Raw genomic sequence first — 21,794 nt, 5'->3', positions numbered from 1 at the left:
TATGAATTTTTTGAACAAATTTACGACCCTTACAACCCTTTTTTCCAGTAAAAAAGTAGCCTATGTCCTTTCTCAGGCTTTAGACTATCAGTATACAAAATTTCATTACAATCGGTTCGGTAGTTTTGGCGTTTGGCGTGAAAGCGAGACTGACAGACAGACAGACAGACAGAGATACTTTCGCATTCATAATATTAGTACAGATTATGTGCACACTGCATAGCTGTTTTTGGGTATTTTGATTAATTAAGGGCCGCGCTACACCGGAATGGCAGCGGCGAGGCGAGCACTTTCAGCGCTGCCATTCCGGTGTAGCGCGGCCCTAAGAGGGGTACCACTTACCAGGGTTTTAAAAAGTTTTTAAATTTGACACAAATTTTGTTGACACCGCGCGCTATAAACTAAAGTCCACGCGGATGAAGTCGCGGGCAACAGCTAGTTATGAATAAAAACAATAATATAAAATAAAGTAGGTATGATTAGTTCTGTTATAATAATGAAGTAAAAAATAAAGCGCCATCTGTTTTCATATATTAGAATTAAAATGTTGATTGCATTGATATATTTTCTGGATGGAATATAGGCCAACACAACACACTCGAACTCCTTAGAAATGCAGTAGGAGTTCTATAAGATAAGATAGATTGATTATTATTATAGCAAGTGATAATATTATTAAACATAATATTCTAACGTATTAAAAACTATAAACAAAAACATAATAACTAATAAGTATGATTAGTTCTATGTTCCAACGAAGTAAAAAAAAAAGCGCCATCTGTTGAATCGTATTAGAACTAAAATGTTCATTGCATCGCGTCGATATATTTCTGGATTTTTTATAATATTATACATAAAATATATTTAAGATTTTTGAAATATTATTTTAATACACATCCAAGACCCAGGAACATTGAAAACTTTTTGTTCCGCCTGCGGGACTCAAACCCAGGACCCCCGGGATGAGCACTGGCCACGCGCAATGCGAAGTAATTTTCATCGATATTTTCATGGAAATAAGATATTTTCCCACATCAAAATGTAGCCTATGTCCTTTCTCAGACTCTAGAATAACTGTGTACAAAATTTCATTGCAATCGGTTCAGTAGTTTTGGCGTGAAAGCGAGACAGACAGACAGACAGACAGACAGAGATACTTTCGCATTTATAATATTAGTTTTTGGCGTGAAAGTGAGACAGACAGACAGACAGACAGAGATACTTTCGCATTTATAATATTAGTATGGATTAGTATAGAAGTATAGATACATAAAATATATTTAAGTAAAAAATAAAACGCCATCTGTTGAATCGTATTAGAACTAAATTGTATCGATATATTTCTGGATTTTTTATAATATTATACATAAAATATATTTAAGATTTTTGAAATATTATTTTAATACACATCCAAGACCCAGGAACATTGAAAACTTGTTCCGCCTGCGGGACTCGAACCCAGGACCCCCGGGATGAGCGCTGGCCTGCGCAATGCGAATAAATTTTCATCGATATTTTCATGGAAATAAGATATTTTCCCACATCAAAATGTAGCCTATGTCCTTTCTCAGACTCTAGAATAACTGTGTACAAAATTTCATTGCAATCGGTTCAGTAGTTTTGGCGTGAAAGCGAGACAGACAGACAGACAGACAGACAGACAGACAGACAGACAGAGATACTTTCGCATTTATAATATTAGTATAGATTATACTCTTTTATTTATGGTTGAAGTCTGTTGACAACAGGTTGACAAATTGAAAATGGATTATTGTATTTTTTTATTTAAGGATGTAAGTATATAAGGTCAAATTCCGTACTACATCCAATTAAATTATGAAAGTTCTAAATATGTAATAAATTGGACACCCAGACACTTATTATCAATTGCCTATAATGATTTTTTATAATAGATTTTTAAAGAACTATGCGATATTTAATTATTATTGAAAAAAAGTTGTAATTTGACTACCGCAAATGGCGGCCAAGAAAGCTCGGCAAAGTTTTAAATGAAGGTGGCGAAAAAAGGAACTAACGCTGCCACATACAAAAACGACATATTTGACAGTTCTTCTTTACCTGCAGCGCCCCCGCCCAAGTTCATATAAAGTCTTGTCGCACCCTTCGAAGGATAATTTTCATAAATTTCAATTTGAAATATTTCCTCAGATTCACCGGTGAACCCACTTTTTTTTGGGCTAAAAAAAATCGCAAATCGTACAAAGAAATTGATAAGCAGTTTTTTAGCTGTTTATCTTTGATACAAAGTTTATAATTCTGACGAATTCTCAAAAATTGTAACACTTCCGGCAAACATTACGTATGATAAATGGAAATTTTAAAATGAATTATTTCACGTAACTTGTCGGTAAGGTATTGATTTTTTGGTATCAATCGATGCAGGATGTTATATTCTACTATATATTTCGAATTTAGCTCAAAATCTTTGAAGTTATAAATGTTATATATGTTACGCTCAAAGACCGAAATCGTTCAATGAGCGAAAAAATGGCTCACAACGCGTTGTGGTCACAGTGAAACAGCCACGACGCGAATTTCGCGTCGTGGCTCTAATGAAAACGGCCACGACGCGTTCTGGCAATCACAAAAAGACCATAACGCGAAATTCGTGTCGTGGCTGATATGCTATTCGTTTTTCTTGATTTGTTCTTGATTGATTAATCGTCCGTCCGTCGTAAAAAATATCACTGCATAACGTGTTTATCATTATTATTTATAAAATATCCATCACCAGCGCCAGACATACAGACAGTAATAATATTAGCACGGATATTATGGAACTATGGATATTTTCAAATAATAATGAAAAACACGTTAAGCAGTTATTTAGTAAAAGAAAAAATATTTTGTAGTACGCGTGGTAATTTAAATATAATCTTCCATACCTAAGGACGATTAATCAATCAATAACAAATCAAGAAAAACGAATAGCATATCACAAATCAAGAAAAACGAATAGGTAGCATATCAAGACACGAATTTCGCGTTATGGTCTTTTTGTGATTGCCAGAACGCGTCGTGGCTGTTTCACTGTGACCATAACGCGTTGTGAGCCATTTTTTCGCTCGTTGAGCGATTTCGGTCTTTGAGCGTAACATATACATCCTTAATTTTAGATAATATTTAGACAATCACGTAGTGATTATATTCTCTTTGTTAGGCAATGCTTAGACGGCCAGTCTGAGATCAAGACAAGAATTGAAAAAAACTATGATGAAGTCCATGATGAAGTCCATGATGAAAAACTCAAGCAGATAATATTATGTTACTACCGCGCGCGTTGTGAAGATTCAAATACGGCCCAATTGGGCCGTCTGTTGTTTAGTCTGCATCGAGCGCAGTCACGAACGTGCTGCATCTTGTCTTACCTAAATAAATTGAAAATAAAGCCGTGCGTGTATCGAAAATGTACCAATTATGACTCGAAAGTAAACAAAACACATGGAATCTCCTACCACATGTCTTGATTGCAGTAAATACCTCGATTATTTACATTTTCAATTATTTTTTCGAACAATCTGGAAAAAATCAAATTTTCGTCATAGCTCAGGCGAAGAAAGAGACAGCGATACGATTCGACGTTTAAAAATAGAACTGTCTCTTTTATGTAAATGGTTTTTCGTATCTCTTGTTTCACTTATCTGTCAAATTTGCCAATGTTTGCAATTTTGAATTTGAAAATTGTTCGGAAGAGATTTAAGCCGGAAAATAGTATGGACGTAACATATCTGTATAAGTAGAATATCATTGGATGAAGTCAATATTTTTTACAAAATATAGGTAGTAGTCCTATGTCGTTGCAAGTAAGGTCGAATTTCGACCATTGGGCGATCTCTAGTATATTCTATTGTGTCTCGTTCACCGGTGAGCGTATGGGGCTTGATGAATAAAAATCCTATTTTTAGTTTTTACAACCCTATATATATAATATAAATATTGCTTTAATAAATAACAGGTAATATCGTCCTTTGCAGTGGCGACGTTAGGATAGAGTTCGATTGGGCGACCGTCCAGAAGCACCAGATAATATTATGCACATAATATTCATGATTACCTCCTTTAGATAGCTACGTGTTCGCCACTATATCGAACATCAAACGTCATTATTTATTAAAATATGGCTATTAAAGTTCCGATTAGTATGACAGCAGGAGTCCATCTAGATTGATAGATGTAGTGATAGATAGATCCATCTAGATCCTAATCATAATAGGGAAGATATTGTAGCTCTACCATGCATTTGTAGTAGCTATTCGCTATTATATTGTAATAAGTCGTCAGTGCAGTCCACATTGTTACGTTCGTTATCCTGTAATCCGTCCTAGCATTGTTAGCTCGGTCTCGAACAATCTCGTTAGCAAAGGATTACTCCCACTGAGAACAGAATTAGGGTATTAACGTAGAATCTCACAGATGCGCAAAAGTTTTTAATGATACATGCATTAGTAAGTGAACCATCAGGTTTTTTAAATTAAATATACATTACGACGACGTTAAAGGTTTCACTATTTCTTTACTTATATTAATTCACAAATCGTGTCTGTTATTCGCCGTAGGTACGGCCAAAATAGACATAATCTAGACTGAAAGAAAGAGTGCTCTTAATGTCACTTGTGTACTGCGCACACTTTTATTCAATCTTCAATGTTCATCTAGGCAAGATGATTTGATGACTTAATGATGATATCATCAAGTCATGAAACCAAAATATTTCCCGTTCTTATACATAATAATTAATATTAGGTATACTTAATTACTCCTATACTCTTTTTCCATATGCTTTCTTTGTCCAACTTTAAACAATTTATAAAATTTAAATACATACTTAGTTGCATGTATTTCCTTAATTTGCGCGTAATATTTAGGTAAGTACTAAATATTTGTTTTTCTGAGAAATTTTTATTTTGAGAATTTTCTAAATACATACTGTTAAATATAAATAAAAATAATAGTTTAATATAGCTACTATGTTATAAGCTTTTAAATATGTAGGTATATTTAGCAAAAGCATATTTTTTTGCCACATTACGGTATTAACACATTACACAATATTCTGACAATAATTATTGGGCAATAGATATCTAATTACGTCATATCCTCCGCAGCTTCTCCGTGATCCAGTGGTTCAGAGCGTGGCTCTTGACTCGTGGGTTCGATTCCTGCGTTGGAAACATTTTATTTCGATGTTTGGTTAGGTCAATTGATCATCTGACAAGTAAGATGATCCATGCGTCGGATGGGCATGTAAAAATTCGGTCCTGCGCCTGATCTCTTGCCAGTTGTGTCGGTCTTCCGTCCCACTGGGTTATGAGAATAAAGGGATAGAAAGTGCTCTTGTGTACTGCGCACACACTTGTGCACCATAAAATTACCCCTGCGTAACTGGTCTGGTTTCAATGAAACCGGCCACCGTCACCGAAACCGGTGTGGGAGTTATTATTGCTATGTCATATACGAGCAATATTGTTGTTTACTTAGTTCTTAAGCTCCGAAAACTCCAAGATGTTCCAAAGATTTCTATCATCAAGACGCAAAGAAGAAGAGCGCCATCCGCATTTTTATTAATTTCTTATATTCCAGTCCGCCGCTTTTCGCTCCCGAGACTGGGGTTTTCTGAAGCAAAAGGGGTTGTCGTTGGCTCTGGCGATGTTCGGCCACGGGATGTCGGTGTCGAAGCTGGCTGGGGAACTGCTGTTCGATGGGTACGAAGACCCACTCATAGACTTGGCCAACAGCCTGCCCCCCAGCGCTCTGGGCGGCGCGCCTAAAGTCGACCGATTTGGCCTGTTTTATGGGGTAAGCAAGCAATTATTCTAATAATAACAGGTACGAAGAAAAATTTATATCTAAATATTTGAAAAGCATTAAATATTGCATTAAAAAGAATGTTATTTCTCATGATCTCATCTGAATTTTATGCTGGTTGTGTACAATCTAATGTATAAAATTCTCTTGTCACTGTGTTTGTGCGCGAAGTCTTACAAGACGGCTCAACCGATTTTAATGAAATTTTGTACTTACATTCGTTAGGCCTGAGAATACGTTTTTATCTACTTTATTGATACTAGAAATAATTTATATTGCAAAACAATGTTTGCCAGGTCAGTTAGTATTTCATATACTTAATTCAAATTATTTTTACGTAACCTTTTAATTGAAATGTAATATTTTGATTTTTTGGGTCATCGACTGATAATAATTATTTTCCAAGTTTCAGACACTTAATTATAATTCTCGCGACCTCTTTCACAATCTTCTGATAAGAGTTAGATAGCTAATTAACGGTTCCTACTTGCATGTTTTGTCTCTGTCGTTCGATATAAGATTAGTAGAACATACGAAATGTTTGCTTTTCAAATAGACTCTTGCTGTGTCTGAACTATATTAGTAAAGTTTAGCTACTCATGTACCTCTGTTTCACAACCCAACAATAAAGACAATTTATAGCTGACCTAGATGATTTGTCTCTATCGCTCAGTATAGACAAATTAAGCAGCATGTTCGTTACCCCAGTCAGATGTGATAATAGGACTCATTAGTCAGCCTGATTAGACCATGAACAAAGTACACACAAACTTCCGGACAATGGGATTCGATGTAACGCATCGCTATGAAACTTAGCGGCACTTTATGTCAAACCCTATATATTTTTGACATCTAAGGGTCAATTCAGACCGCAACGCGACACGTAGATTGACAGACTACAATTATTGCGTGAGACGTCATGCAAGTATGCAAGGCATCTACGCGTCGCTATGCGGTCTGAATTAACCATTACTTTGCTATAGAAACTCGCGAATGCGTTTCGCATTTATGAGCTACACAAATTCGCAGGTATTTTAAGTATACGAGGCACTACTAATAACCTATGGTTTCATCAATCAGAGAGTAAGTTATGTCTTATCCTTCTGGGATCCAGGTCTATCAGTAGAGATAACAGCTTACAACCACCTTGCTTCCAGAGGAACAACTCGATCGATACTGACGGGTACATGGAGGTGACGTCGGGCTCTAGCAGCGAGATCCCCGGGCAGATCGTGCGGTGGGACGGACACTCCAGCCTGCCCTTCTACGCCGGGGAGTGCGCTAAGGTTACTCCAATTTTTATTACAAGTCGAATCTGCAAACCTTCAAGAAGAGAGCGTATTATCTGTTAAAAGGCCGGCAAACACCTGCAGCTCTTCTAATGTTGCAAGTGTCCATGGGCGTCGGTAATAATTGCTTCCCATCAAGCCATCAGGTGACCCGTTTGCTCGTTATTTTATTAAAAAAATGAAGAAGAAAAAAACGAGGAGACTGGTTATCACCTTGTACGTTTGGAAGTTTGAAAATCGAATGGGTTGTTTTAGAACTGTACTCGTTTGGGGAACTCAGGCTATCATAATATGGTATATTTATCGGGTGACGATTAGATCATCATCTTACAGTCGATTTTTCGTGTCAAAACTCTATTTCATTAAGCGCATGGCTTGCGCATGAACTGAAATCAGACGATTACTGCAACAAAATTTTAGTACCTACAGTCCTACATACGTCATTTGTTTTATTTCAATCGCATAAGATGAATTCTTAACCAATTATAATAATACGTTGCATACCAGGTGATTATTTATTATTAACACAAAAACCAGGAAAAAAGTTAACCTGTTTATTGAATATTTTAAAAGACATTCAAGATATTTAAATTTTATAGTCTTTTCAAATATGCACTTTACCTACTCTTTATCCTGTTACAACAACAATCTAGTAACATTTTTTTAAGACCCAAATATAATTTCCCATTCAGTATAGCTAGGTTAAACGCACTGTATATCCTTTATGGATCATTATTTAGGGAGATCGCAGACGACAGACTTTTTGTGCGATCGATTCTGCGGCGCTCATACAGTTTTAAACTGAGAGAGTAAGAATGACACTGCCCTTTGGTAGTGGCAGCAGTCAGTATGGTCTCGTCAACTTACCTTAAGCTCTAATTCCAGATGACAGGCAGCGCGGGGGAGTTCATGCCTCACAACCTGACAGAGAGTGAGCCGCTGACTATCTTCATGTCAGACCTGTGCAGGACCGTATACATGGACTACCAGGAAAGCGGAACCCTCGAGGGGATACCTTACCACAAATATGTCATGAACGAAGCTACTTTTGATAACTGTAAGTTCATTGAAATGCGATATTTATCGTCATGTGAAATGGAAAAGTAACTCTTTCATATCGAGAGCATCTTACTTTTTGGTATAAACAAAGTATTTTCATTCATTCATTCATTACTTACCTACCAGTCTTTCCTTGTGTTACAAATTACAATATATTTCCAGTCTCTTATACGACTTGAAATATTATATATTTCAAGTCTCTTATATATATAATATTTTTATACGTGGGAGAGCCATGCTTCAGCACGAATGGGCCGGCTCGACCGGATAAATACCACGTTCTCGCAGAAAACCGGCGTGAAACAGCGCTTGCGCTGTGTTTCGCCGAGTGAGTGAGTTTACCGGAGGCCCAATCCCCTACCCTAATTCCTTCCCTACTATCCCCTATTCCCTTTCCTACCCTCCCCTATTACCCTATTCCCTCTTAAAAGGCCGGCAACGCACTTGTAGCTCTACTGATGCTGCAAGTGTCCATGGGCGACGGAAGTTGCTTTCCATCAGGTGACCCGTTTGCTCGTTTGCCCCCTTATTTCATAAAAAAAAAACGGCGTGCGTGGCACAGCTATAGAGCTACTTAGTTTCATATTAGCATATCAACTAGTTTTGCTTTAGCGTTATCTACAAGGAAACTATTTATTTTAATCTAGTAGAGAGATTAAAACATAAATTATATAAAATACCTACTATCCTCATATTCTCCTTCTTTCAAATAATCCTCGACAATGACTTTTTTTCTGCGGCAATAATCTCTATAATGTTTGAAGAAGAGCATACCTATCCTTATTTTAACGCACCACTAGGGAATGTTATTATTCGACAAATTTACTATTCGAATAATTCGAATATTTTACAAAACTTTTCGAATAATTCGAATATTATTCGAATAATTAAAAAATATTAAAAAATGCTGAAAACTCTGAATAAAAGTAACAAAAAGCTTCGTACAGCCATGTACAACCTATTTTGTTATTACTATAAAGTAATCAATTCTTATTTTTACTTTTTTCAACATAAATCTTTATAAATGACATAGTCAATTTTTATTTTGAAACACTTTAAAAGTGTATATTTTAAGGTTACAGCTGGGCAATAAAAGAAAGGCTGTAAAGTGTAAACCGTTTTCGATCGTAGCACCTTTTACTTTTGTCATGTGATTATGCTTAAATCTTGCTAGGCAGCAGTTCAGATTAAATAATAATATGATATTCGACGTTATCATATCTGTTCATTAATACTAAGCCAGCTTACCCGTCTTTTTGATATTTTCGATCCTAGTTCGCCTAGTCGGCTTCACCTGTGTCAATGTGGCTCGAAATTATAAAAAGGGCCACTAGAAAACCAACCCCACAACAAAGAAAAAAAAATTGCAACGAAGCCCTGGGGGAGGGTGAAACAATCCTAGAGTTGGTGAATTTAGTAACTTGAAGTTTGATAACACAAATAACATGATATTAAGGAGCCATCGACATTTTTTGATACTGTACTAACTGTTTCAATTATCAGTCGAGGAGTGCCGTGGTAAAGCTATTGAATAGCAAATTTTTATCAACTTGTCGAACAGATCACATCGCGAGCTTCAAGCTAGAAAGGCGTATAAAAAAATATATTTTATATTTTAGCTACATATTTTAAAAATCTCAATGTTGCACTTACATTTATTACCTTCTTAAAAAAACGAATTTGTTTTATATACAACCTTCTGGCGTAATGAACATGAACAACAATAAACTAAAAACATGGTCAACGGCGACGATGAATGGTCGTATACTCATTAGTTAGACTAAAAACAGATTTATATATATCATTAAAGATGTAGAATATTCATAAATAATATTATTTTTCTGAAATAAACTTAATTATGTACTTATTCCATGTTAATTTTATGTTTGATAGCATTTTAAACAAAAATAAAAAATATTTTTAGTATTCGAATTATTCGAAAAATAATTTGGCGAATATTCGAATAATAAAATCGTCGAATATTCGAATAAAACGAGTATTCGAATATTCGAATAACATACCCTACGCACCACCTATCTTGTGTGAATCGTACCATAAATTCTTTCTCAATTAGTCCCAACCTTACGTCAGCTTAAATGTTTGCTGACAACTCCACCTATAATTTCAGCATCGACAACCATTAAGAGGTAAGCACTATAGTGACTCCCTTCTATATAATTATTTCAGCATCAACCACTGATAAGAGGTATTATTGACTCCCTTATCTATTCCAGCATCATCCACCGACCGCAACTCGTGCTTCTGCAACGGCGAGTGCCTGTGGAGCGGCGTGATGAACGTGTCCGCGTGCCGCTACGGCAGCCCCTCCTTCCTCTCCCTACCTCACTTCCTCCACGGAGACCCGGACCTGCTAGACAAGGTGGAGGGTCTTGCCCCTGATCCAGACCTCCACACGTTCTACTTTGCTGTTGAACCGGTAAGTTGTTGATAAACTAGAAGAAATAGATGTTGCTCGTTGCATTGATATTAGTTTAGACTTTAGATATTACTTTAGTCTTTCCCAAGGTGGGCGAAAACGCCCTCTCGTGGGCACTGAAGTTCTAAAGGGCGGTGTGGGACTCAGAAAAAAAATTGGGACGTTCATCTGGGTGCATTTTAAATTGAAACAATGGGGGCGCTAAAACATAATTTGTTCTCAAAGTGGGCAGTGGACAAAATAAGCTTGAGTACCCCTGCTTTAGAGTAAGGGAACATTTTGTCACGATAAAAACCATCCTATGTTCTTTTGCGGGTTTTTATTATATCTCCATGGCCATCTAAATGAGTTCAGCGGTTTAGACGTGAAGACGTAACAGACTGACAGACACACTTTTATATCGACATCAGTAAGGATTTGCAAGAAACGAGATAGACTTTAAAGTTTAAAGCATCAAAAATTCAAAATGCATAAAACTTAACTTGATTTAAGTGAGTTTGATATCAAGTCTACAGCTGAGGTACTATACCTACCGTGTGATAATATTGTGCTACCGGTTTACCTCGTAATCACTCGGCAGTCGAGCACGTGCAGTACGAGTCACGTGTTTAACTGTCACGTGGAGTGTGGACATAGGCAGAGGTAAGCCGATTGTTTGTAAATGCCGAATGACGGCTTCATGCTAATCTTGGATATGATAATTGTTATTGTTGTACGAAAAGCCTACAGTGTCTTATGAAAATACAGTTAGTACATATTGTAGTAATTATGTAATTATTAAATTCTCAACATTATTATGTGTCAGAGAACGTGCTTAGAGTGCCATAACCAAAGAGGTACCATAAAAAAATAAGAATTTATACAGGTTGTTAGGGTTAACACCCTTAAAACCTTAAAATGAGCCCATCAAAATGAAAAATTCCGTCTTCATAGCCATACAAATTGCCCGGATCGGCAATGATGATGAAGATGGTTTTAAGGATAACGGTGTTAACAGTTAACACTAACACCCAGTATACCATTTTGTCGGCATCATTAATATCTGCATTCATGCCGAATTTCAGCTTTGTAGGTCCTATAGTCTTTGAGCAAAACCGCGGACAAACGAACACTTTAAGGGTTCCTTGTTGACTACGGTACCCTAAAACCATCCTATGCCCTTTCCCGGGATTTCAGTTTGTCCATATTAATTTGATTTAAATCGATTTAAATTTGTTACATCGTAAAGAGATAACAAACAGTTAAAAGAATATACAGACAGTTATCGTATTTATAATATTAATACTGATTATATCTACTTACCTAATTAAATACAGCCCTGGATTTATAATCAGGCCGTAATATCAAATTATAATCTTCTAAATATATAAAATTCTCGTGTCACAATGTTAGGCCGCGTACTCCTCAGAAACGGCTTTACTGATTTTTACCAAATTTTATACGAGTATGCATATTCAGTAGGTCTGAGAATCGGCTACTGGGTACTTTTTACCCGACTGCCAGGAGGGTTATGTGTTTGGCGCGTATCTTGTATGTTTGTAATATTCTTTATTATTATATTGATAAGTGCATTGTTTGAATAAAATATAATAGTAAGTTATTACAACTCGAGACTGACGGCGATTTTTGGTGCAACGGGATAGCGATGGACGTTGCTATGGTAACATACTTATTTAGTCACTTAAATAAAATGATATGACCATAATGTGGGCGAAATAGGTACTTTTTTATGAAATAAGGGGGCAAACGAGCAATCGGGTCACCTGATGGAAAGCAACTTCCGTCGCCCATGGACACTAGCAGCATCAGAAGAGCTGCAGGTGCATTATTGGGGGAGGGTAGGGAAGGAAATAGGGGAGGGTACTCAAGGAAATAAGAGAGGGTAGGGAAGGGAAAAGGGTAGGAGATTGGGCTTGACTTTATATTATGGCAAAGCAACGTTTGCCGGGACAGCTATTCTAATATATAAAATTCCCGTGTCACAATGTTAGACAGCGTACTCCTCCGAAACGGCTTTACTGATTTTTACCAAATTTTATATGCATACTAGCTTTTGCCCGCAGCTTCGCTCGCGTGGAATTCGAAAATCATGTACAATACGAATATTCTTGCAAATCTCCTTTAGAAACATGTTTTTCCAAGACCAAAAGTAGCCTATGTTACTCCATCCTTTCAACTAAGTCGATGCCAAAAATCAAGTCAATTGGTTGCTTCGTTAGGGGCAGCGCATATGCTAAGTTTAAATAAGGCATATATTATATCTGCAAAAACCGTATTCAAATCGGATCAGTAGTTTTCGTGTTAAAGAAAAAAGTTTTATACAAAATCTTGCCCCCTCTTTTGTCCCCTTAGAGGGGTGAGGGGAAAAAATTTATACACCAGATATTAAATTGGAAAATACAGTTTATAATATTATGATGTAAGTTTATTAAAGAAAAAAGTTTGATACAAACCATATTCAAATCGGATCAGTAGTTTCCATGTTAAAAAAAAAGCTTAATACAATATCTGACCCCCTCTTCGGCCCCCTTAAAGGGGTGGGGGAAAATTTTATTTACCAGATATTAAATTGGAAAATACAGTTAATAATATGGTAGTTAGTCCATTGAAGAAAAAAGTTTGATACAAAATTTGACCCTCTCTTTGGTCCCCTTAGAGGGGTGAGGGGGGAAAAATGTATACACCAGATGTTAAGTTGGAAGAAGATAAATATATCTGTGAAAACCGTATTCAAATCGGATCAGTAGTTTTCGTGTTAAAGAAAAAAGTTTGGTACAAAATCTTACCCCTTCTTTTGACCCCTTAGAGAGGTGGGGGGAAAATTTTTTGTACACCAGATGTTAAGTTGGAAGAAGACAAATATATCTGCGAAAACCGCATTCAAATCGGATCAGTAGTTTTCGTGTGATGCTGGAACAAACATACATAGTGATATAGTAACAGCCCCCGCTTATTATTTTTTGGATATCTTTAATGTACAGAATTGTCATTTCTACAGTTTTATTATATGTATAGATTCAGTAGGTCTGAGAATCGGCTACTGGGTACTTTATATATTGATAAGTGCATTCGTTGAATAAATAATAGTAAATTATTACAACTCGAGACTGACGGCGACCGTTTGTGCGACGACGGGACAGCGATGGACGTTGCCATGGTGGCATACTTATTTAATCACTTCAATAAAATAATATGGGCGAAATCAATGATGTTTTTTACAATAAAATATCACTAGGCGATATAATTTAAAATTTAAATGACAAAACAACGTTTCCCGGGATAAAAAATATAATAAATAATAATATAATAAGCTTCCTAGGGGGCGGCAGATTTCTTAGCGTTATGTAATAACTAGTGTACTATGTGGTAACTAAGATAAAATGAATTTTCAGCGGCTGGGGATTCCCCTGGACGTGTCAGCGCGGTTTCAGTACAACGTGTACCTGGAGCCCATGCCAAATATAGCGTAAGTAGCTTTTTGTATGAATAAAGACGTGAGAGGACAAGCACATGATACGTGGGACAGCCATGCTTCGACATGAATGGGCCTGCTCGACCGGAGAAATACCACGTTCTCACAGAAAACCGGCGTGAAACAGCACTTGCGCTGTGTTTCGCCGAGTGAGTGAGTTTACCGGAGGCACAATTCCCTTCCCTATCCTCCCCTATTCCCTTCCCTTCCCATCCCTACCCTCCCCTATTTCCCTATTCCCTCTTAAAAGGCCGGCAACGCACCTGCAGCTCTTCTGATGCTGCTAGTGTCCATGGGCGATGGAAGTTGCTTTCCATCAGGTGACCCGTTTGCTCGTTTGCCCCCTTATTTCATAAAATTAAAAAAACAGATATAACTAAAATTACTCATTTTTCCCTTATAATTTGAACAAATCCTAACTTATCTACTTTATCATCTGGCTAATATTATATCTGGCTATAACATAAAATACACATTCTGATTTCGAATAATTTTCTCGGCCCTAAAGCAATATATTATGCAAAAAAGGCATTTTTTTAACTGTTACTTACCTGCTTCATCCACTAACGTCTTAGATAAAAATTATGATTAGAATTTAGTAGAAACCTAATCAAATAGGTACATTTTTTATCATATACTAGCGGCCCGGCCCGGCTTCGCACGGGTGGACATTGGTTTTTAAATTATTTTTTTTAAATAAAGGTAGTCAATCTTTAAGTTAAGCAGAACATAAAAATAGTTTACATTATTTAGCCTGCAACTACTATATTATAATTATTATGTACATATAACACATTTTTATTGTATTTTTTTTATATATTTTTATATTTTAAGTGTTATGTTTGATTATTTTATCCTTACCTGCAGAACTATAAGACTATAGTACATCACTTTGCGATAAGTAAGTATAGTCTATAATTTATAAAGCATAAGCAAGAAGGAATATTTTGGTAGATTTTTCACACAATTATTAACACTTAATACGGTTCCCTTTTTTCTCTCATTAAATATAGCCTATATTCAGCAGAAATAGTGTGGATTAAAAAATATGCATTAATACTTCCATCGTGCATCGGCATCGTGGGTATCGCAGACACAATAGATCTTCAATTGTTATGCTGGCAGCCGGCTGCCGCTATTGGAGATTTATAGTTAAAGAAATTAATTAATTATAATAGCAATCAAAAATAATAGTCATTCAAAACTTATTTTAAAAAGTTCTAAAAATATTACTTTCGTAGTCATAACTTTTAAAGCTTTTTTGAAATTAGGATTATAATAATGAAGCACGATAGTCTATATCAAATCAATAAAGCAGCACCCGGATGTCGCATAACTATTGAAAATCTATTGTGTCTGCGATTCCCACGATCGAGGTAATATTTACGTGGACTCTCCGGGCGAGTCTGTGGCACTGATAATTAAATCTCTCCCCTACCGCACGCACACCCGCGCATCGCGCCTTGACGCCCAATTCGCAACGTGCAGCAGAAATCGTAATATTTTAATTTCGCCATAACATTAAAACCAAACGTCCAATTTTAATCATTCAAAGACCAAATATTATCTACATTAACTGTACTTAGTGATGAAATAATTTATTTTGATAAGGGTCAATAGCATGATTTAAATAAACGCATTTAAATATAGTCCAAAAAAAATTCTAGATTTTTTAATAAAAAAATGGTTATTGTGCCTCACTCAACATAGATAGGTATAGTGTGTCGCGGACTTTTTTGTAGATATTTAAAAGATCTATAATTACTTAGAACATTTTATGCCTCTATCTTTTATAGTTTAGGCAGCGTACGCAAAATAAGTAACTTTTCTGGTTGATTTTTTAAACCTTGCGTCCGAAAATCCCAAATATCTTACGGAACCTTATATTTTTCCAAAATAAAAATTAGCCTATGTTCAGCAGAAATAATGCAGGATTCCAATGGTAAAAGAATTTTTCAAATCGGTCCAGTAGTTTCGGAGCCTATTCGACTCAAACAAACAAACAAACAAAAAATCAAATCTTTCCTCTTTATAATAGTAGTGTAGATTATAGTACCATAAATTAAACACGTCGTAGATCGAAACTTTAATAGCTATTGTAATTATCGTTTTGATATTTATATGTAAAACCGGTTCAAAATTAGTTATACTGTCTATAAAAAACCGGCCAAGTGCGTGTCGGGCCACGCGCAATATAGGGTTCCGTAGTACCGCTAGTTTTTGGAAATTTTTGTATGGTCAATGAATGTACATTTATAACGCGTTTTATATCATCTCAGTTACTTTCGAAGGAATTTTCGCCGAATACATTTTTTTAGTTGATCGACTATTATTACTCAATAACTAATAAAATCTTCTTAGCCGTGATAATTTTCCTCTTAAATTCAGCATATTTCCTACTTTCATGAATTTTTTCACATTTTCAGAAGCAACCGTTTAGCTGGTAGGAGGGGGGGACACTGGACTCTAACGATTTTTCCGCTTTAAAACTTAGATAATATTTCACAGATGGATCCCTAAATTGGAAAATGATCTATTAATACTAATAATATTTTAAAAAAACCTATCCAACGACACCCCACACGGTGGAGTGGACGCGAAAAAAAAATTCATCCCCGCTTGATGTGTAGACTGTACCTAGAGGAGGTACTTACCATATTTTTTTTAAAAGATTTTATGTAAAATTTTGTCGGGGTTTTAATAATATGTGCATGAATGCAAATCTAAATTACAGCTTTGTAGGTCCTATAATCTCTGAGCAAAACCGCGGACAGACAGACGGACGGAAACACAAATATTATGTGGAGCTATTTCCCTTTAGAGGCTCTTTTTTTCGAAAATGCTAAAATATGTCTAATCCTTTTACAGTTTATACGCGAACGTACCAAAGATGCTGTTCCCGATATTCTGGGTGCAGCAAAAGGTACAGGTAGAGAGCAAGGTGCTGGGCGAGCTGCGCATAGTGCGCGGGGTGATGGACTGGGGCGGGACCGTCTGCGCCTGCGCCGCCCTCGCCTTCGCCGCCATACTCACAGTCACATCCTGCTGCTCCAGTCACTGCAAGAAGAAGGACGAGATAGAGAAAGAGAAGGACGAAGCAGAACTTAAACTGAACCCCAATAATACAAGCTAGAAGATTCTAGATGCCGCCCTACTCCACCTTCTGCTGCTCTAGCTTCTACAGGAAAGAGAAGGACGACATCGGGAAAGAGAATGACAAAGCGGAGCTCAAGTTAAACTCTAACGACAGGAGCTTGAAGGTTCTAGATGCTGAGCCTCTCCACATCCTGCTGCTCTACCCACTGCAGGAAAGAGAAGGACGAGATTGGAAAAGAAGAGAAAGCAGAACTCAAATTGAACCCTAATAATAGGAGCTAGAAGGTAGGACCTTGGCGACCTCACCTCCGTGGGCCTACTCACTCTAATGCTGCTCCAGCCACTGCAGAAAAAAGTAGGATGAAATCAAGAAATCAAGAAAGGATAAAGCGGAACTGACATTGAAGCTAGAAGATTCTAGATGAATTGTATACTTAATGTATCTGTGAAGTAAAGCTGAGGACTTGAATTAGTGCAATTGAAATGACAGTATGCTGTAAGAAAGTAATTTTAGGTGATGAAGTAATTTTTATACTTTTTAAGAATAATTTAATGTACCTACGGATCATAAAGTTAATATATTCCGCTAGGTATGTTAACTTTATGGTACGGATATTATGGAATGTTTCCGAAGTGTTTTTGTTTAGGTTTTGACTTTTGTACATTATTGTAGCTGCTACCAAAATTATTTTATAAGAAGAGTAAGATTTAGGTATTATAATTTTATTATAATAATCTCGTCAGTCAGGAAATATTCTACACGTGTACAAGCGGGTAAATGAATTCCGATGCTGTGAAGGATACATTCACATTAATATTTAATCATTTTAAACGTAATTAACATGTTAATATTCGTCGATATTATTTGGCTTACTGAAGAAGCTATGGTCAAAACCGCGAGACGAGTAGGCTCTAGCACAGATTACTAAATAGTTAGCTAGAGTATGTAGCTATTAGCAAGTTTTTCCAATTTATTTTATGTTTCTGACCTCTCTATTATAAATATATTCTGCGAAATAAAATAAACAATAAAATGAGTCAGCTATGTCCACACTATGCAATTTCTACTTCAATTTTCGCCATCATCTTTTTATTCAACTATCCTTTGGCATATTCAATAATTGAATGCGTCAAAATCCACCCGCGTTGGAAAGAAAAGTGTCATAGCGTCGCGGGCATGCCTCACATGTGATGTTGAATGCGCTATAACGCATGCCCTTGATGAACAAAAAAAGGGGCAGTGTGGACAAATCTAAAGTGATACAAATTTTGCGGTTGTAAGATATTATATATTTTCAATTTTGTAGTAGGTACATAGGCGTACCTATCATCATAGGCCAAAGTATATTTTGGTCTATGATAAAGATAATACGCCATCACTCTGTGGTAAAAACTGTTATCATATTATTAAGAAGCCAACTATTTAATAACACATTATTATACTCAAAGTAGGTACTTACATGATTATTATTTATTTATTTATTTATGATATTAGTTACACACTGTACTCCTTTTGCTGCTAAGTGAACATAGTTCAAACTTCAATAATGTTAAAGATGCCCAAATTATATTATGAAATGATGCCCGTGACTGACAGCTGTGGACGTCTACATATTTTAGTAAAATAATAATTATAATAAACAGGTGTATTAATTAAGTTCTATATTTAAACATAGACATTAGAATGCTATGGTTGGTAAGGCTGTGCTACGGAACTCATCACAAATCAGAGATATTTACATAAGTAATAATTACTATTACTATAATTATTGTTTCCATTTTATACTTACTTATTTTATGTATACTCGGGTGGAATAATAGGATTTGACAGATTTGTACAGGCTGTATGGCTAGTCGACAAGTCTCATACTTCGTAGCGTAGTTTGATGCATGTGTGTGCGTGTAAGCGTGTGCGTATGTAAATAAAGTGGCTTCAATAATTTAATAACGACCGTTCGCTATCTTGGTTTTTTATTTCATCTGAGCCCCTAGCCACCACGTTTTCTTTATCGCTTCTTTATTATAGAATCGCCAATAAAAATGTATGGATTTGACATGACATGAGTCAAACGTCGACTTTTTTTATCAAACGCATATTTAATGTCAATTTCATACATTTTTGATTGACGATTCTTCATCTAAGAAGCGATAAAAAAACGTGTTAGCGAAGCCCTCTGAAATTTTATTTTGCCAACATAGGTTGATCCTCGATAAGCAAAATATGTTTTTCAATAAAATTTTATTAATGTTTTAATTATTATATCAATTGCATTTTATTTAGCAGTATATATTATGATTTCTAAAAAATAATACCTACATAATAGTGTTCCCCAAGAAAATTACTAAAATATAAGAAACACTAAATAGGAAAATAATGTACGTTAATTTTGAAGCCATGTGACAATAAATATTTTTAAAATGTGATATTGAGTAGCTAGAACTAGACTTTTGTTAAAAATATTTATTAACTTTATTACTTTTGATATACTTACCTGAACACACAAATCAAAATAAAAAATATACAGGGTGTAACAAAAATAAGTGATAATACTTACGGGTGTGTACATGTTCCTTGTAGAGAGTTCACTGTGAAAGTAGCAGTGCTGAAAGACCAAAATTTTTATTCACTTTTGTATGGGAAAGCTCGTGACGCTCGGGCCCTTGCCCATACAAAAGTGAAAAAAAAATTCGTCTTTCAGCGCTGCTACTTTCACATTGAACTCTCTACAAGGAACACGTACACACCCTAAAGTATTATCACTTATTTTTGTTACACACTGTATACAGTAACGTAATTAATCAGTAGTTCTCTCTCTACAGATTCTCTCCTATTCTTTGTAAACTTACTGTACTATACAGAGTCAGCTGTTTATAAAGAATAGGTTTTTGCTTTCTTTAATGCCTATCTATTAAAGTTAAAATAAACTCTTTATAACATTATATGTAGGCTAAATATAATGTTAGGTATTCATAAAATTAGAAGTAAGTAAGTACATAGTATCTATTCATGACAAATATTTTGTTAATTAATAAGTAAGGTGTAAAAGTTATACAGTACAAAGTGGATTGTTGAAATTATGAACATTTTATGAATTTACAGTTTATATAACATAAGTGTATTAAATATTATGCTAATTTTAGTTGAAGAGTAATTGTTATAATGAAGATTATTAATATACAGGGTGTAACAAAAATAAGTGATAATACTTTAGGGTGTGTACATGTTCCTTGTAGAGAGTTCACTGTGAGAGTAGCAGCGCTGAAAGACCAAATTTTTTTTTCACTTTTGTATGGGGAAACTCGTGACGCTCGGGCCCTTGCCCATACAAAAGTGAAAAAATTTTTTCGTCTTTCAGCGCTGCTACTTTCACAGTAAACTCTCTACAAGGAACACGTACACATCCTAAAGTATTATCACTTATTTTTGTTACACACTGTATATTATATTGACCTTTTTGAGAAAAATGTATCTACTTAGTTCTATTTACATTACGTCTTTTCCACTTATTCCAGAAGGGGAAAGGGAAATGCACTGGCAAGTTTAATATATTAATTATTACGAATAATATTAAAATCGTAATTTAAAGCAAGGCATTTACGAAAAAAACAAAATCATCGCGTAATTAATTCAAAAATAATATACAACAGTATCTTCAATGTTAATTAATAATATTTAATTTCGAGATTTTGGAGATTTATCTCGAAAATCTCAAATAAAAAAACTACATTTTTGCAATGAAAACTATATACCTACTTACCTACTTATAGTTTTCATTCCAAAAATGTAGTAATTTTTTTGTAATTTATACAAGAATTTTGTAAAATTATAATGAGAATATACTTTCAAAACATTATAATTATTTTATTTTACTAAATACTTTACATGAACCCCTCAACCTTCCTTTTAGGGTTCCGTACCCAAAGGGTAAAAACGGGACCCTATTACTAAAACTTCGATGTCTGTCTGTGTGTCTCCAGGCTGTACCTCAAGAACCGCAATAGCTAGACTTCTGAAATTTTCACAGATTGTGTATATATCTGTTGCCGTTATAACAACAAATACTAATGACAAAATAAATTAAATATTTAAGGTGGGATCCCATGTACAACACACGTGATTTTTTGCTCGATATCAATAACGCCAATGCATAGTCACTTGAAATATTCACAAAATACACAGTTTAATTTGTACTTTAATAATAATTTATAATAAAATTTAAATAAATGAAATAATTAAGGGGGTTCTCATACAAAAAACACAATTTTCAACCTATTTTTAACCCCCGACAAAAAAGAGGGGTTTTATAAGTTTGACGTGTCTGTCTGTCTGTTTGTCTGTGTGTGTATCTGTTCGTGGCATCGTAGCATCCAAACGGGTGGACCGATTTTGATCTAGTTTTTTTTTTTTGTTTGAAAGCTGACATGATCGAGAGTGTTCTTAGCTATAATTCATTATCATCAGCCTGTTCAGTGCAGAACAATCAGGGTTTATCTGGTTCATGAAAGGCCGTTGGCAACTTGTAGCCGTTTGATGGGTTTTATATTTCGTTCTAGTTCGTGACATTTGTGAATCCATACTAATATTATAAATGCGAAAGTATCTCTGTCTGTCTGT

At 35.4% G+C, this 21,794-nt stretch overlaps 1 protein-coding gene across 4 annotated transcripts in view; it reads left to right on the top strand.

Moving 5' to 3' along the window:
* Positions 1-18,187, top strand: part of LOC121736953 (protein peste-like) — an 88,725-nt gene extending 70,538 nt beyond the window's left edge. For 2 of the 4 annotated variants that reach the window (XM_042128434.1, XM_042128444.1), the window contains exons 5-10: positions 5,602-5,817; positions 6,984-7,112; positions 8,001-8,172; positions 10,409-10,611; positions 14,004-14,077; positions 16,952-17,287. In XM_042128434.1, coding sequence (XP_041984368.1) covers positions 5,602-5,817; positions 6,984-7,112; positions 8,001-8,172; positions 10,409-10,611; positions 14,004-14,077; positions 16,952-17,216 — 1,059 coding nt within the window. In that variant the 3' untranslated portion in view covers positions 17,217-17,287. Of the gene's footprint in view, positions 1-5,601; positions 5,818-6,983; positions 7,113-8,000; positions 8,173-10,408; positions 10,612-14,003; positions 14,082-16,951; positions 17,288-17,431 lie in introns of those variants that run through there. The other 2 variants (XM_042128440.1, XM_042128454.1) reach the window with 2 other exon arrangements.
* Positions 18,188-21,794: the final 3,607 nt, after the last annotated feature.

Source organism: Aricia agestis, chromosome 2, assembly GCF_905147365.1.
Source record: "Aricia agestis chromosome 2, ilAriAges1.1, whole genome shotgun sequence".
In the NCBI taxonomy this organism is placed as follows: domain Eukaryota; kingdom Metazoa; phylum Arthropoda; class Insecta; order Lepidoptera; family Lycaenidae; genus Aricia; species Aricia agestis.
The sequence above is the reverse complement of the archived record's forward strand: the minus strand, read 5'-3'. Positions and strand labels throughout refer to the sequence as shown.